At 44.6% G+C, this 16,245-nt stretch overlaps 1 protein-coding gene across 1 annotated transcript; it reads left to right on the forward strand.

Annotated features, from left to right (window-relative positions):
* Positions 1 to 1,317: 1,317 nt before the first annotated feature.
* prss56 (serine protease 56) lies at positions 1,318 to 15,523 on the forward strand. Its single transcript, XM_029724884.1, has 14 exons — positions 1,318 to 1,488; positions 3,205 to 3,363; positions 3,600 to 3,854; positions 4,119 to 4,308; positions 4,524 to 4,632; positions 4,844 to 5,000; positions 5,324 to 5,466; positions 6,194 to 6,353; positions 6,533 to 6,721; positions 11,169 to 11,345; positions 11,728 to 11,915; positions 12,170 to 12,710; positions 13,015 to 13,121; positions 13,361 to 15,523. The coding sequence occupies exons 1-14, from the start codon at positions 1,392 to 1,394 to the stop codon at positions 13,532 to 13,534; spliced, it is 2,646 nt and encodes an 881-aa protein (XP_029580744.1). The 5' UTR covers positions 1,318 to 1,391; the 3' UTR covers positions 13,535 to 15,523.
* The last annotated feature ends 722 nt before the right edge of the window (positions 15,524 to 16,245 follow it).

The following is a 16,245-nucleotide window of genomic DNA, read 5'->3' on the forward strand; positions in this document are numbered from 1 at the left end:
TTGGGGTTCAATTCAAACCCACATTGCATTAAAAATGAAGATGCATACACCTTTTCCTGTTCCCAAATAAAATAGCAGAACGATTCACAGTACAGTAAAAATATCCGTAATCTGCCCTCACAGATATTGGCCTACTAGTTTTTAGAATAAGACGTGTGTGTGTGTGTGTGTGTGTGTGTGTGTGTGTGTATACACAGGGAGTAGTTATGTTAACAACAAAGATAAAGTACAAGATTTGGTTTGATTTAAATCTGGTCTTAATTACATTAATTACATACCGATAACAATTAATGCTGTTTTGGCTACTCATGCTAGAGCTGCAATGCATAGACATGCAGCAAAAAGTTACCAAGATTGAAACTTTTTCAATTGAAACCTACTGGTTTGCTACTATAAGACAACTTATGATGCCCACCATTCTTATAATGTATCTTTATATAACGATTGGTGAGTTCATCTGAGAAAGACAAAAGTGATGTGAACTGACAATATTTTAATGGGGGGGATAAAGGGCTGTAAGTGATCAATGGGGGCGGTGTCCGAGTGATTCCCGGGGGACGGCTTTGAAGTGGGCATCCTCTGAGAGACATCGAGCACAATGCCCTCTTTGACGGGCAGGGAGAATGGCAGACGCTCCTCTCTCTTCTCACTGTCCCTCCCCCATCTCTCTGTCCTCTGCTCTGTCCCTCCCCCTCTCTCTTTCTCTCATCTCTCTGCCCATGTTCTCTCTCTCTCTCTTTCTTCCTCTCATCTCCCCGTCTCCCTGTCTTCCCTATCTCTCTGTCACTGATACCCCGCTTTGCTCAGCCCTTTCACAACATTAACTCTCTCACACAGCCATAGCTCCACAACTAACTCTCTCCCTCCAATGTTAATGAATTCAAACACCCCCCATCACTCCACCCCCTCCCTCCTGCCTCCCTCCTGCCTCCCTCTCCCCCCTTTTCACAGAACCAAACCTCTTTGTAATTTCCAGCCTTGGCAAGTTGCACTCGATTTGCTGTCACAGTTTTAATGAATTCAGCTGTTTGTGCATTGGCCATGGGAGCATCTCTCCTCCCTCCCCCTCCCTCACTCTCGCCCCTCCTCCACCTCTCTGGTGTTTCCCGAGGGACTCTATATATACCGCAGACCACTCTACTCCTTCCTATTGTTCCTCTAAGGAAACTTGCAGACAGATGCCCCGCGGCAGCAGAGTGTGTGTGGGTGAATTCAGAGAGACAGCCACGACAGAGACAAGACTCAAGACAATAGCTGGTGCTGCTGGACAGAGACTTTTACTACTACTACTACTACTACTACTAGCCCATTTCTTCTTCTGCGTTTTTGTTAGTTTTTTTGTTGTGATTTTTTTCCTCCACCGCTGAGTGGTGATCTGATGATCTGACGGCATGTTGCTGGTGTCACTGCTGCTGATGGCGATGGATTGCTGCCTTGGAGCTCCAGCCGGGAGAGAGGTGTACAGGATGCCTCAGAGTGCTCTGAAAGGTAAAAGGCCTGGTCTGCGTGTCATTTAAACAGTGTCTCTTCGTGCCATGCCTTTGCACACTGCGAGGGTTAAGTTTCTCATGTCAATTTCTTGGCTATTCACTGAACAACATGCCACCTAGTGTGGATGATATAGAGAAGGGTTTCTCAAACTTGGTCCTAGGGTCCCTCCTGGGTGCCCGTTTTGGTTTTTGCCCTAGCACTACACAGCTGACTCAAGTAATCAACTAATCATCAAGCTTTGATCATTTCAATCAGCTGGACCGATTTTGGGAAACACTGGTGTAGAGAGTACATGTACTGTATACGCATATGCTGTGGGAGACTAGCATTAGTGGTAGTGATGACTTTTTCACTTTAATGATGCTTGGTTTTGCCATTCACACTACACATTGAGTCTGCTGCAGTATCCAAGTCTACTGTTGCCACAAGTTGGTGTCACCACAGTTCAGAGGAGCTCGCTTTTATCTATCTGATCTTGAGCTTGCCACATGAAATAAAGCAAGATTTTCTTGGTCGTGCGAGGGTGATCTATTCTATTTTGTGTTTTGATCAGAAATTCTCTCTGTCCTGTGAAGGCACGGTAAACTATAGACCTATGCAGCAATGATCTGAGGTCAAAAGCCTAACCGATACAGATTAGTAAACTGGGTTCACACAGTGAACAGACACTGCTGTATAACACGTTAGTGACAGTAGTAAGTCGTTTGGTGTCGGTGTCTTAAAATAATAAATAACATATGCCATTTAGCAGACACGTTTATCCAAAGTGACTTAGTCATGTGTGCATACATTTCACGTATGGGTGGTCAGACACTGGAGCCGTGCGGCATTGGAAAGCACAAGCGTCACAATTACCAGGATCAGTAAGCATTTGATAGCAGAATAAGCATAGGATAGATAAAACAGTTTGTCGAAAGCAGGCTTCTCTAATCCTGTTCACTGCAAGGGTTCCAAGAGTGCAGGGTATCTGCCGCCCCTGTCCTGCCAGCCCGTGTCCCCTTTCCTCCATGCTTCGGGCCGTCTCTGCCATCTAATTAAGTCTTCTAATCAGCATTGTCGTTGTTAGCTAGCGGCCTGCCCTGTGATGTGGCGCGCACAGAGGAGGGGCGCGAGGGCGGGCGGCACAATTGAAGTGCGTCCGCACGGCCCTCACCAGCGTGTTTGTGCGTGAGCTCGCTCCACTAACGCGCTGCCAAAGGGCTCAAAAGAGCATCATGAGAAAAATGGGGCTCCGCACAGTGACACACACACACACACATAAACGCACACTGTACTCGCTCTTACAAGCACACACACAAACACAGAGTGCGGTCAACTACTCCGACTTTCCCACACTCAAGGAATGTGTCAGTCATGTGGATGTCCTCCGAATGTGCGTCTTATAATTATGTCTCCTCCGAGAGTGCCATGCAAACTTGCCTGAACGTTGTCTGAATTAAATGCAAACCTGTCATAATGCCCTAACAGTATAAGACCATGTAAATGCAGTCTCAACTGTTCTGAATAGTCTAAAGATGTGCATTTATGTGTCCTAGTGCTGAGAGTCACATTGCTGACTTTCTACTGTTCATTTCAGCACTGACCGTTTGCTGTTGGTCGTACTGTTCTTCAAGTTTACCCAGCTTACAGATCCCTTTCTTGCTCCATCTCTCTTCTTTTGTCTCCATCTCTCTCTCTCTCTCTCTCTCTCTCTCTCTCTCTCTCTCTCTGTAGCTCTATCGGACCGGGGTACTGTGGTTCTGGAGGCGGCGTTGACCAGTGCTCTGTCGGCTCTGGAGCTGGCAACGTCGGAGCGGAGTCAGGCCGAGGCAGTCTGTAGAGACTGTGTACCCTGTCTCTTTCAGGACTGCGGACAGCGCACCGGACCTTGCTGTAAGGAAACATCCATAGCTTTTATCTCTCTTCTCATCACCCATGTGACATGAGGCTAGGTCTTAAGTGTTTTAATGTCTTGTACTGATTTTGTGTAAGTGGATACAGAACGTTTGATGGAGTTAAAGAAGTTCATAACAATCACAGAAGATGAGAATAAGTGTTCATACATGGTGCCATTTAATCATTGTGGTTATAATCGTGGCCTCATCTCTACTTCCTCTTCCTCTTTACAGCCTCTCTGGACGGCACATTGGCTGAGCCCAGCTGTGACGTCATTACCAAGGCTCAGAAAGTTCCGGAGGAGGGCGAGCGGAGCTGGGCGCTGAGCCAGGCATGTGGATACTACCGGCGGCGGTGCCCGCCAGGCGAAACAGAGAAGGAGGCTTGTGTGAGGATCATGGGCGAGAGCTGCAGTGCCCGCGTGCTCCAGTGTAGCCTCCTGAACACCATGCAGAACCTGGAGCCTGCCACACAGACACGCACACAGGGTGGGTGAGCAACACACACAATTTGCACTATAGTGGGTTGTATTCATTAGGGCACACCGTAGCAAAACGTTTTGCAATGTAAAATGAAAAATAAGTGTTTCTTATTGGACAAGTTCCAGTAGTAGTATATCTTTTTTTCAGTGGGTTTTCTTCGGTTTGGTGCCTAATGAATATGAACCTGAGTTCTGTATTACTTTCTGCTGATTGAAAATGTGGAACTCTTCGGAACCCCCCCCTGACTCTCCCCCCTCTCTTTCCCAGCAGCAGTGTGTGGCCAGAGGCTGTCTGCGGTGCAGAATGTGACCCAGCCCCGCTCCCGTATTGTGGGGGGTTCCCCGGCCTCCCCTGGCAGCTGGCCCTGGCTGGTCAACCTGCAGCTGGACGGAGGGCTGATGTGTGGAGGGGTGCTGGTGGACAGCTCCTGGGTGGTGACCGCCGCTCACTGCTTCGCTGGGTAAGTGTGTAAGTGTGGGTCCTTTTGTACTGGTTGTTTGGTACTGGTTGTTAAACGGAGAGTGTGTGACACTTCTCTTCTAATTTTGTCTCTCTGAATGTTTTCCCTCAGAGTAAAAAGTTCAGCATAATTGACCTTATCTCTCTCTCTCTCTCTCTCTCTCTCTCTCTCTCTCTCTCTCTCTCTCTCTGTCTGTGTGTGTTTCTCTACTGTAGCAGTCGCAGTGATAGCTACTGGACGGCCGTGGTGGGAGAGTTTGATATCACCAAGACCGACCCTGACGAGCAGGTGCTCAAGGTCAACCGCATCATCTCCCATCCCAAGGTGTGTTTCTCATACGCGTTTTCTTACTGTGCATCCTGCCTTCAGAGCTGCGTCTACACTACAGTTTGAGTGTTGTAGCACAGTCTGTCCTCTGAAGATCACATGTTCCCGCCTAGAGCAATGCAATTGAATGAGTCAATTAACTGCTGAATCAGTCAAACACGTTAGTCAATCAACTTAATCAACCCTCCCTCCCTCCCTCTCTGTGCAGTTCAACCCCAAGACGTTTAACAACGACATAGCGCTGGTGGAGCTGACGTCTCCGGTGGTCCTGTCGGACCGTGTGACCCCTGTGTGTCTGCCATCAGGTCTGGAACCGCCTACTGGCAGCCCCTGTCTGGTGGCCGGCTGGGGCTCCCTCTACGAAGGTATTTTACCCATCATTAATATATGATTCATTCACCAAAGACGTGTGGCGCTATCTTAAGATGAATGCACTAACTGTAAGTCCCTCTGGATAAGTAAATGTGAGCTACAATACAACTGTATATATCATACAGTCTTACAAAGTGTTCTGTTTCTCAAGTAACTTATTTGGGCCAGGTTATTTACATGCATAGGGTTATAGACCTCATTTGTATAGAAAAGCAAATGCATTGACTTAAGGAAGTGACTAAAGGGAACTTTGTTTGAAGCCATCACACACAGTATGAGATGTACTCATTAAACTACTTCCTGTCTATCACCTCAGATGGTCCTTCAGCTGACGTGGTGATGGAGGCTAAGGTTCCTCTGCTGCCCCAGAGCACCTGTAAGAGCTCCCTGGGCAAGGAGCTGGTCACCAACACAATGCTGTGTGCCGGATACCTCTCTGGGGGCATCGACTCCTGCCAGGTGGGTGGTACTGCCATATCAATGGACTGAGATTAAGATAATGTCATTCCCAGGCCCCTTCCTAACATTGGAGGTCCTCTTGTGTTCAGTTGGTAGAGAACATAGCGCTTACAATGACAGGATAGTGGGTTCGATTCCCGGGACCACCCATACGTAAAAAATGTATGCACCGCATGCATGACTGTTAAGGTGTCAGCATGCTTCAGTTCGGCTGGCACCTAATGGAACTCGGCTATGTGAACCAAACGAGTGTGCTCGCATACTCCCTTAAAGTCTGACTATTTTGGGGAAGTGTATTATCTAAGAAATCTATCATTCATGTTTACTGATGAGATCTGTGTTGTGCAATTTTACATCTAACTAAGATGTTTGGTGCAAAATAACATTTTTGCATGAAAACGAGGCGTCTCTCGTTGAATGACAACAACGACTTATTGAAGAATTCCTACTGTTGACCAATCACTGACGAAGGGGCGTAGACTTCGGCTACTGTCTCCGGCTTGCCTCCAAAAATACATTTTGTGTGCTCAGGCATCCGGAATAGTCCAAAACGAACAAAAACATCACAAAATGTCATCATAATATATGCACAAACTCTTCCGAACTGTTTCGTCTGGGAAGCATGCGGACGCCTTAAGTTGCTTTGGATAAAAGTACCTGCTGAATGGCATATTTATGAGTTAATAGCAGAGTACTTCATAGCTGTAATACTGTCTGTGTCCTGTAGGGGGATTCTGGAGGCCCTCTGATTTACCAGGACCGTATGTCAGGTCGCTTCCAGCTGCACGGCATCACGTCCTGGGGAGACGGCTGTGGGGAAAAGGGCAAACCTGGGGTCTACACACGGGTCAGCGCCTTCTCCGATTGGATACTCGCTGAGATACAGAGTAACTCTTTTTTTTTTGAAGCACCATCATTTTTTGAAGCCGCTATGCTTTGCCATGCATTTAAATGATTGGTTCTAAAGCTTTTGAAGTGAAACATTTAAAACATATTACGTATCCTGATGTGAATCATGATACAGTACTGTACCAGCATTCTAACATTCACTCCCTGGTTTACCCAGAGTCCTTTGGGAGTCGGGAGCCGACGTGTCCTGAGCTGCTGAAGACATCGGAGCTGTCGGAGGAGCAGCAGAGGTCGGAGTTCGTCTCTCTGTGTCGCTTCTACGCCCACACCTGCCCCCCCAGCCAGGGGGCCGCCGCCTGCAACCGCCTCGTAGAGGAGAAATGTCGCAGCCGCTTCAAGAAGTGCCGTAAGTGTTTGACTTGTGACGTTGCTGTGAAGTGAGCATGAGGACCATGAACTCTCAACTGCCCTATGTTTAGTGCATTAAAAATGAACCAACCCCTATATTGCAGGGTTATTCAACTGGGGATCTGTGTCAATGTATGTGTATGTATATATACAGTACTGAGTAAAAGTTTTAGGCAGGTGTGAAAAAATGCTGTGAAGTAAAAATGCTTTCAAAAATATATTATATTTATCAAAAAAACTACATGTAAAGTGAGTGAAGAGAAGAAACATCTATATCAAATCAATATTTGGTGTGACCACCCTTTGCCTTCAAAACAGCTTCAATTCTTCTAGGTACAGTTTTTGAAGGAACTCGGCAGGTAAGTTGGCCCAAACATCTTGGAGAACTGACCACAGTTATTCTGTGGATTTAGGCAGCCTCAGGTGCTTCTCTCTTTTCATGTAATCCCAGACAGACTCGATGATGTTGAGATCAGGGCTCTGTGGGGGCCAAACCATCACTTCCAGCACTCTTTGTTGTTCTTTACGCTGAAGATAGTTCTTAATGACTTTCGCTGTATGTTTGGAGTCGTTGTCATGCTGCAGAATACATTTGGGGCCAATCAGATGCCTCCCTGATGGTATTGCATGATGGATAAGTATCTGCCTGTACTTCTCAGCATTGAATTGATGATCATTTCTTAATTCTGACCAAATCTCCAACTCCATTTGCAGAAATGCAGCCCCAAACTTGCAAAGAACCTCCACCATGCTTCACTGTTGCCTGCAGACACTCATTTGTGTTCCGCTTTCCAGCCCTTCGGTGAACAAACTGCCTTCTGCTACAGCCAAAAATTTCACATTTTGAGCACCTGCTGCCATTTTTCTGCACCCCAGTTCCTGTGTTTTCGTGCATATTTGAGTCGCTTGGCCTTGTTTCCACGTCAGAGGTATGGCTATTTGGCCGCAAGTCTTCCATGAAGGCCACTTCTGACCAGGCTTCTCAGGACAGTAGATGGGTGTACCAGGGTCCCACTGGGCTGATGACACTGCTGGACATCTTCCGATTGCGAAGGGAAGTAAGCATGATGTGTCTTTCATCTGCTGCAGTAAGTTTCCTTGGCCGAACACTGAGTCTACAGTCCTCAACGTTGCCCGTTTCTTTGTGCTTCTTCAAAAGAGCTTGGACAGCACATCTGGAAACCCCTGTCTGCCTTGAAATGTCTGCCTGGAAGAGACCTTGCTAATGCAGTATAACTACCTTGTCTTGCTCAGTCTTGCCATAGTTTACTGTCAAAAGTCATACACCGTCTTCAGCAACCTCACTTTGGTAGCGGAGTTTGGCTGTTCCTCACCCAGTTGTATTCCTCCTACACAGCTGTTTCTGTTTCAGTTAATGATTTGTGTTTCAACCTACATATTGAATTGATCAGTAGCACCTGTTTGGTGTAATTGTTTAATCATACACCTGACTATATGCCTACAAAATCCCTGACTTTGTGCAAGTTTACCTACAAGAATTGATGCTGTTTTGAAGGCCAACCGTGGTCACAAAATATGGATTTTATTTAGATTTTTCTTCTGTTCACTCATTTTGCATTTAGTTCATTGATAAATATAATCTATGAACATGTCTATTTTTGAAAGCATTCTTACTTTACAGCATTTTTTCACACCTGCCTAAAACTTTTGCACGGTATTGTGTGTATACAGTGCATTCGGAAAGTATTCAGACCCCTTGACTATGGTAGAGAGTCTGGCCACTCTACCATAGAGGCCTGATTGGTGGAGTGCTGCGGAGATGGTTGTCCTTCTGGAAGGTTCTTCCATCCCCACAGAGGAACATTGGAGCTTTGTCAGTGAGAATCGGGTTCTTGGTCACCTCCCTGACCAAGGCCCTTCTCCCCCGATTGCTGAGTTTGGCCGGGTGGACAGCTCTAAGAAGAGTCTTGGTGGTGCCAAACTTCTTCCATTGAAGAATGATGGAGGCCACTGTGTTCTTGCGGACCTTCAATGCTGCAGACATTTTTTGGTACCTTTCCCCAGATCTGTGCCTCAATACAATTCTGTCCTTCGATCTCTACGGAAAATTCCTTCAAACTCAAGGCTTGGTTTTTGCTTGGTTTTTGCTCTGACATGCACTGTCCAATTGTGGGACCTTATATAGACAGGTGTGTGCCTTTCCAATCATATCCAATCAATTGAATTTGGACTCCAAACAAGTTGTAGAAACTTCTCAAGGATGATGAATGGGAACAGGATGCACCTGAGCTCAATAGCAAAACCTGTTTTTGCTTTGTCATCATGGAGTATTGTGGGTATTTTAGTTTTTTTTTAAATCAATTTTAGAATTAGGCTGTAACGTAACAAAATGTGGAAAAGGGAAACGAGTCTGAATACTTTCCGAATGCACTGTATGTACAGTACCAGTCAAGTTTGGACACACCTACTCATTCAAGGGTTTTTCTTTATTTTTACTAATTTCAACATTGTAGAATAATAGTGAAGACATCAAAACTATGAAATAACACATATGGAATCATGTAGTAACCAAAGTGTTTAAATTTGAGATTCTTCAAAGTAGCCACCCTTTGCACACTAGGCATTCTCTCAACCAGCTTCACCTGGAATGCTTTTCCAACAGTCTTGAAGGAGTTCCCACATATGCTGAGCACATGTTGGCTGCTTTTTCTTTACTCTGCGGTCAAACTCATCACAAACCATCTCAAATTGGTTTGTGGTCGGGTGATTGTGGAGGCCAGGTCATCTGATGCAGCACCATCACTCTCCTTCTTGGTCTAATAGCCCTTACACAGCCTGGAGGTGTGTTGGGTCATTGTCCTGTTGAAAAACAAATGATAGTCCCACTAAGCGCAAACCAGATGGGATGACGTATCGCTGCAGAATGCTGTGATAGCCATGCTGGTTAAGTGTGCCTTGAATTCTAAATAAATCACTGACAGTGTCACCAGCAAAGCACCTCCAAACCATCACACCTCCTCCTCCATGCTTCATGGTGGGAACCACACATGCGGAGATCATCTGGTCACCTACTCTGCGTCTCACAAAGATGTGGCAGGTTGGAACAAAAAATCTCAAATTTGGACTCATCAGACCAAAGGACAGATTTCCACCGGTTTAAAGTCCATTGCTCGTGTTTCTTGACCCAAGCAAGTCTCCTCCTTATTGGTGTCCTTTAGTAGTGGTTTCTTTGCAGCGGTCTCTTCTGAACAGTTGATGTTGAGATGTGCCTGTTACTTGAACTCTTTGAAGCATTTATTTGGGCTGCAATTTCTGAGGCTGGTAACTCTAATGAACTTATCCTCTGCAGCAGAGGTAACTCTGGGTCTTCCTTTCCTGTGGTAGTCCTCATGAGAGCCAGTTTCATCATAGCGCTTGATGGTTTTTGAGACTGCACTTGAAGAAACTTTCAAAGTTCTTGAAATGTTCCGCATTGACTGACCTTCATGTCTTAAAGTAATGATGGACTGTCATTTCTATTTGCCTATGTGAGCTGTTCTTGCCATAATATATGGACTTGGTATTTTACCAAATAGGGGTATTTTACCAAATAGGGCTATTTTCTGTATACCACCCCTACCTTGTCACAACACAACTGACTGGCTCAAACACATTAAGAAGGAAAGAAATTCCACAAATGTAACTTTTAACAAGACACACCTGTTATTTGAAATGCATTCAAAGTGACTACCTCCATGAAGCTAGTTGAGAGAATGCCAAGAGTGTGCAAAGCTGCCATCAAGGCAAAGGGTGGCTACTTTGAAGAACCTCAAATATAAAATGTATTTTAATTTAACTATTTTTTGGTTACTACATGATTCCATATGTGTTATTTCATAGTTTTGATGTCTTCACTATTATTCTACAATGTAGAAAATAGTTTCTGACATAAGACTTTGAAAAGCACCCGCAAATAGGCTACCAGTGCAGCAAGTGCTGAAAAGCTTTGAAAATAATTTGAATTTCAGTATACATCCTTAATTGACTGGAATTTAAATGGAGTTGACCCCAACCCTGTGGCTAACCTTTGTGTAAACAGCCGCTCTTAGCGATACAATTTAGAGTTACCTTTCTAGCTAATAGGCTATGTTAGAGTTTACTCTTCCTCTTTCAATTGTAATGTTGGGATATCAAAATAAGGAACTATCTACCAAATCTATTAATTTGTAAATGTTGCTTCTTCTTGCCATTATCATTCCCCTGATAAAACAAGATGTGAGATTTTTAATTTTTTGCTAACGTATGATGGTGGGTTGCCAGTTTGCCTGGGATTTGAAGGGATTTCAACAGTTTGAAGACTATTGTATAAAGCAATAATGGTGATACTATTGTTGTAGTGGAGATGGATATTGGATCTTGTAATGCGCTAATCCTCTGCATATTACTCAGATTAATCATGTCTCTCTCTGGTCTTTATATAATGCATCCTTGATTTCTCTCTTCAGAGTTGCGTTCATTCCTGCAGACCCTGCTGGACTTGCTCCAGAGAGCAGAGGACTATATCAGAGACAAGGTAGACCTGACCTTCTTCACCCAGACCCTGCCTCAACTGGTGGAACACATCTACAGTACAGCCTTCACCGCCAAGGAGAGGGAGAGGAGGGAGATCCCACAGGAAACAGGTACAACACATGCAGCCCACTACTGTACCCTTTCTAGCCCCCTCCTACTCTCCATTCTGTTAATCACCTACATTCATCTTATCCCCTACCTCCACACACCCTACTACTCCACATCACAGCCCCTACACCCCAGCTATCCCCACAACAACCCCATTCCTCCTCAAAACCATGTCCAAAAACACAATCTTACCCACACAGCCTACCTTTGCTTGTTTCTTTAGGTAGTAATGCTATTTATTAATAGTATGTATGTATTGTATTATATTATAGTATGTATGTATTATATATTCATGTATGTATTATATATTCATACATGTATTATATTATTCATGTGTGTCACATGGCCATTGTATGTGTGTAACAGGGGTATTATTTATTAAAGAACAGGTATGGGGTGCTGTCCGGTCAGGGTCAGAGGAAACTGGTCCTGGGTTGTTCCAGAAGGTAGGCCCCCTGGTGGCTGACTGGGAGAACTACCTCAGGGGCATCGCTGTGGAGTTGGACACACAGACACACGGACAGACAGACGGCTCCAAACCCCTAAGCCAAGAAGAGAGTCTTTTCCTCCAGGTAGGCCATAGTGAACTCAACTCTTCAACACTTTGTAAAGGTAATTTTCAGTCACTTTGTCTATCTTGGGAACTATCTTTATGATCCTCTCCCATGTTGACCACTGGCTTATGAGACTGTGTTGTACTCTTACTTTATATTCAGTAGCTATATCAACACTACTGTTTGCTTTACTGGTGTACTATGCTATACTGTTGCTGTACGTTATTGTTAGTCTGTGCTTTACTATACCCTCTTTATGATGTCATTTCCAGGCAGAGGACCCTTCTCTGCATCAGCTAGAGGGGAAGTACCAGACCATCATCTCAGCCTTACACTCCAAACTGGACTCCAGACCTGCTCCTCCAATCCTGCACCTGAATACAGCCCTCCTCCAGGAAAACTCTCCCAACATTCATGCTGTTCCCACTGAAGAGTCGCCCACCTCATTCCCCCTTCAGGGGTCAGAGTCGCTCACAGCCCTCATCAGTGAAATCCGGAAATTTGGGACACAGAATGAAATGGCGACAGAAGATGCAGAAATTAGTGTAACATCTTTTGAAGAGGACACATTTTCTGATCCAACACCAGTCAGTTCAATAGAGACTACAGATTGGCTTAACGAAGCTGTGACCGAACAGACAACCTTACAGCGCCTGTTCCCGTCTCTGTCCACCATCGGCAGCACCATGTCTCCCATAGCAACGACCTTTGACTCCAGACAGACTCTACTTCCTGGTTCTCCTTCCCTCCAGCTATCCCTCGACCACCGGAGACGCAGGAGTCTCCGCAAAAGGCAGATCCCTGGGGTTAAAGGTACGTGTCACAGCTAGTACTGTATGTCTGTACTGTATGTGTCTGTGATGGTAAGATGGAACAGCTCTGTAATCAACAGTGTCACATTATTACGACCCTGATTTTGTTTTACATTTTTCTGGCCATGTGACATGACTAGGAAACACTCTGGGCCCTAGATAGACTAAACATAAGGCTTGGAGTTTTTCCTGGTCAGGTCACGTGGTCAGGAGAAACCCCTAGCCCCACTCATAGCGTCTGTATATGTTAACATTATCAGTATTGGATATTAGCAACATAATAATAGGTTGTGGGTGTTTGACAGCTTGTCCAGGAGTAGCAGAGTCCACCCAGCAAGTGAGTGGTATCAGAGACACATACAAGTGGATCCTGGGCATCCCCACCAAGAACCTCCACATGAACTTCCAGGAGGTGAGTTATTCTCTGCACAGGAATATTTACAAGGTCTATTTATAAGGGATATAATTATGTGGATATAGGGATTGTGCCTGTTATGTCAGACAAGTCAACTCAAACCAATCAGACTTGTTCCATCACTTTTTCTCTATTCAAGTAATGTGTTACTGTCACTGAATAACGGTGTCATCATGTCCTGTGTTGTTGACCAACGTCCCTATCTCTCGCACTCTCTTTCTTCACCTCCTCCTCAGTTGCTGGTGGACCTGAGCTCTAAGAACGATCGGGGTCTGTACGAGGCTCGGGTCAGGGCGGTGGTTGGGGGTCGACCTCTGACTTTCTACAGCCTGGTGGGTCTGGAGAATGAGTCCTTCTACCGTAGCATGCCGCGCATCATCGCTCTGGCCCTGGACGCTCTCAAAACGTAAACAATATCAACTTCAACAAAACGAACACATGTCAAAGACTCAGTGGTTCAGCGAAGGCATGGTCTAGTCAGCTTGTGGTGCCAGAGACCAGAGAGGGGGAACAAACCCAGTGTGACCTAAAAACTGGCGACTACTCATTCAGATGGGAGGCGAGAGGACTGGGCGTTCTAGGAGACCTAAACATTAGGAATGTAACACCTCACCAATACACATCAGGTCATGTTCAAATGTTTAAGATGCGAGAGCATCAAGTTTATCGGTGGGCGGGAGCCCAAACTGATCCAAATTACGTATGCATCGGTCAGAAAACCCATTTAAAAGGTTCCAAATTGACATTTAACCGTTTTTTTACTTTATATAGTGTTATTCCGGGAAAAAACCCACTGATGCGTCCTCCTTCAGTTCAGTAGCCTATCAAACTTTAATGACGTAACTGCGTATGAGTGTGAGATAGCAACTGTGCGTACAGTGCTGGAGACAGCTGCTCGCGCCAACAAGAGGTTGTTCTAGTTGTTCTAATGGGCTATTCGTACATCTGCATTCAGATGCTTGTAATGGCTTTCACAATGTCAAATCATAGGCTTTATTAGTTGAGTGACAACAAATGTAATTTGGGTCATTGTTACCAAATGAGCTGTAGAAAGTGTTTTTTTTAACTCGAGTTGTGTAGCCTACCGGAATGGATGCAACTCACATCCAACTGTTGAGTTTTGGGTTTTCAATCATTCAGATTTCATTTAGATTGTTCAGGTTCACTATAAGAAGTAGTTTTGGTAGTTTTGCTTTAAACAGTCAGTGTATTTGGTCACTTCAACATGAACAGGGTATGTTCGTTAAGGACAGCAATAAGTTTTGCCAGCTGCGCATGGTTGCGTTCATTCATTTGTTAAAGTGGGAGAAGCTCTCCATAGAACTCCAAACGGTCTGAACCATTCCCCTTTGAGACGGGGTAAAATCCAAAGCTGCATTATATTAATTGGCTAAATGCCATGCTAATTTCTAAAGATAAATATTGACATAGTACTAGCTCGAAACATGTTTAATCTGCAAAAATGACAAGTTAATCAGTGGGCGATGGTGATGTCAGAGAAAAAGTGGTGGGAGAAAAAGCATACATTTCCCCACTCCTAATCTGATAGTGGGGTGGTAGATTCTCAGTCTGCTCTATGGCTCAACTCGGGTGCCTACACACACACACACACACACACACACACACACACTGAGGGCCACTCAGCTTAGAGAAGTCATCTCAGACAGATCCAGCTCAGAGAGGCCCAGCTTCTGAGCTCCCATCAGCAGCAGTTATTAATTAAAAATGGAAAATGAATGTGTTCAATGCAACAACAAAAAAGTGCATTGAACCGAATTGCATCAATTCGTTTCCCTAATCAAACCAAATCGCACCGACTCGTTTCAAATTAAAACGTATCGTTCCTGTATTGTACTGGAGCCAATGTGTCCAAATGCGTATCAAATCGTCCGTGCAAATGGGCGCAAGTACACACGTGCACACACACACACACAATGTGTGAGACTGCTGGCAAACACTGAAGAACAGAGACAGGAGAGTGACATTACAATATGACATCATGTCAACCCACCTGAGAGCCTGACCTCTATATGTACACACAGCCCTGAATGTATTGGACCATTCTGCCTAGCAACCATTCATGGAGATGAGTTATTTTTTTACATGGCTGGCGTATCGCAGTGAGACAGCCATAGAAATAGATAGAGAACTAATTTTTGTATCTGTGCCATTAAAATGGTGGAATCCCTCAATGGCGATGGCCATGCTAAAACGGGTTATATCCATGTGTCTATCTCTATGGACGCAACCCATTCTAATTTTTGAGCCTGTATAAATAAATAAGTTATTCAAAATGTCGGTTTTTCTGCAAAAGGTTGAGCCTCTTGTGAAGCAAGCAAACTGTAGGCCCCTTCATACTGTACATTGGTATATCATTTTTCGTTGCTATATTTATTTGTATAGAGAACTGCTTTGTATTTTTCTAATAAAATATCAATAAAATTGTTATTATTCTATGTCTGGTGAAGTGCACAGAGAATCCTTGTCCTCATTTCAACTCGGATTCATTCATTTGTAAAAAAAAAAAGTTTTTATGAAAGTCCTATTGGTCTGATAATATGTTGAATTATATTATGTGAACACACTCACTTATTTTGTCCATCTACACTAAAGCAGAATAAGTAATGACCCTTGACCCCAATCTTCTCTGTTGAACTCCGACTCATTAACAGTAGCTTTCCTGTCAACACAGCAGCTGCTCTGGTCCATGATGGGGGGGTTGGGTCTCAGGGTGACAATCAATCCCACTCCTCTCCACTCTGAGTCTCCTAATTCCTCACCTCTCTCTCTCTCACACACATCCCAGACACTGGTCATAGAGCTGAGATTGTCTTTCAGGTCTGACATGATGATTTGAGGATTTTGTATACACACTATCTACAAGCAATTGTTTTGAATTACCAGAAGACAAACGATAACTGTGTTTCCAGACTAACTTTACAGATTAGATGTTACCCTGATGGGAGACATTTGGGTAATGATGGTGGTTGGGGAAAGGAATGGCTCAGACTCGCTTTACATACTGTAGGCCTATAGCTCTGTACCACCACATGAAGGTATAAACGCTGGTAAGAATGTTAGTCTAATTTTCCTGTTAGCATGGCTGTTAATTGGAGGAAAT

This window comes from Salmo trutta, chromosome 31, assembly GCF_901001165.1.
Source record: "Salmo trutta chromosome 31, fSalTru1.1, whole genome shotgun sequence".
NCBI classification, from domain to species: domain Eukaryota; kingdom Metazoa; phylum Chordata; class Actinopteri; order Salmoniformes; family Salmonidae; genus Salmo; species Salmo trutta.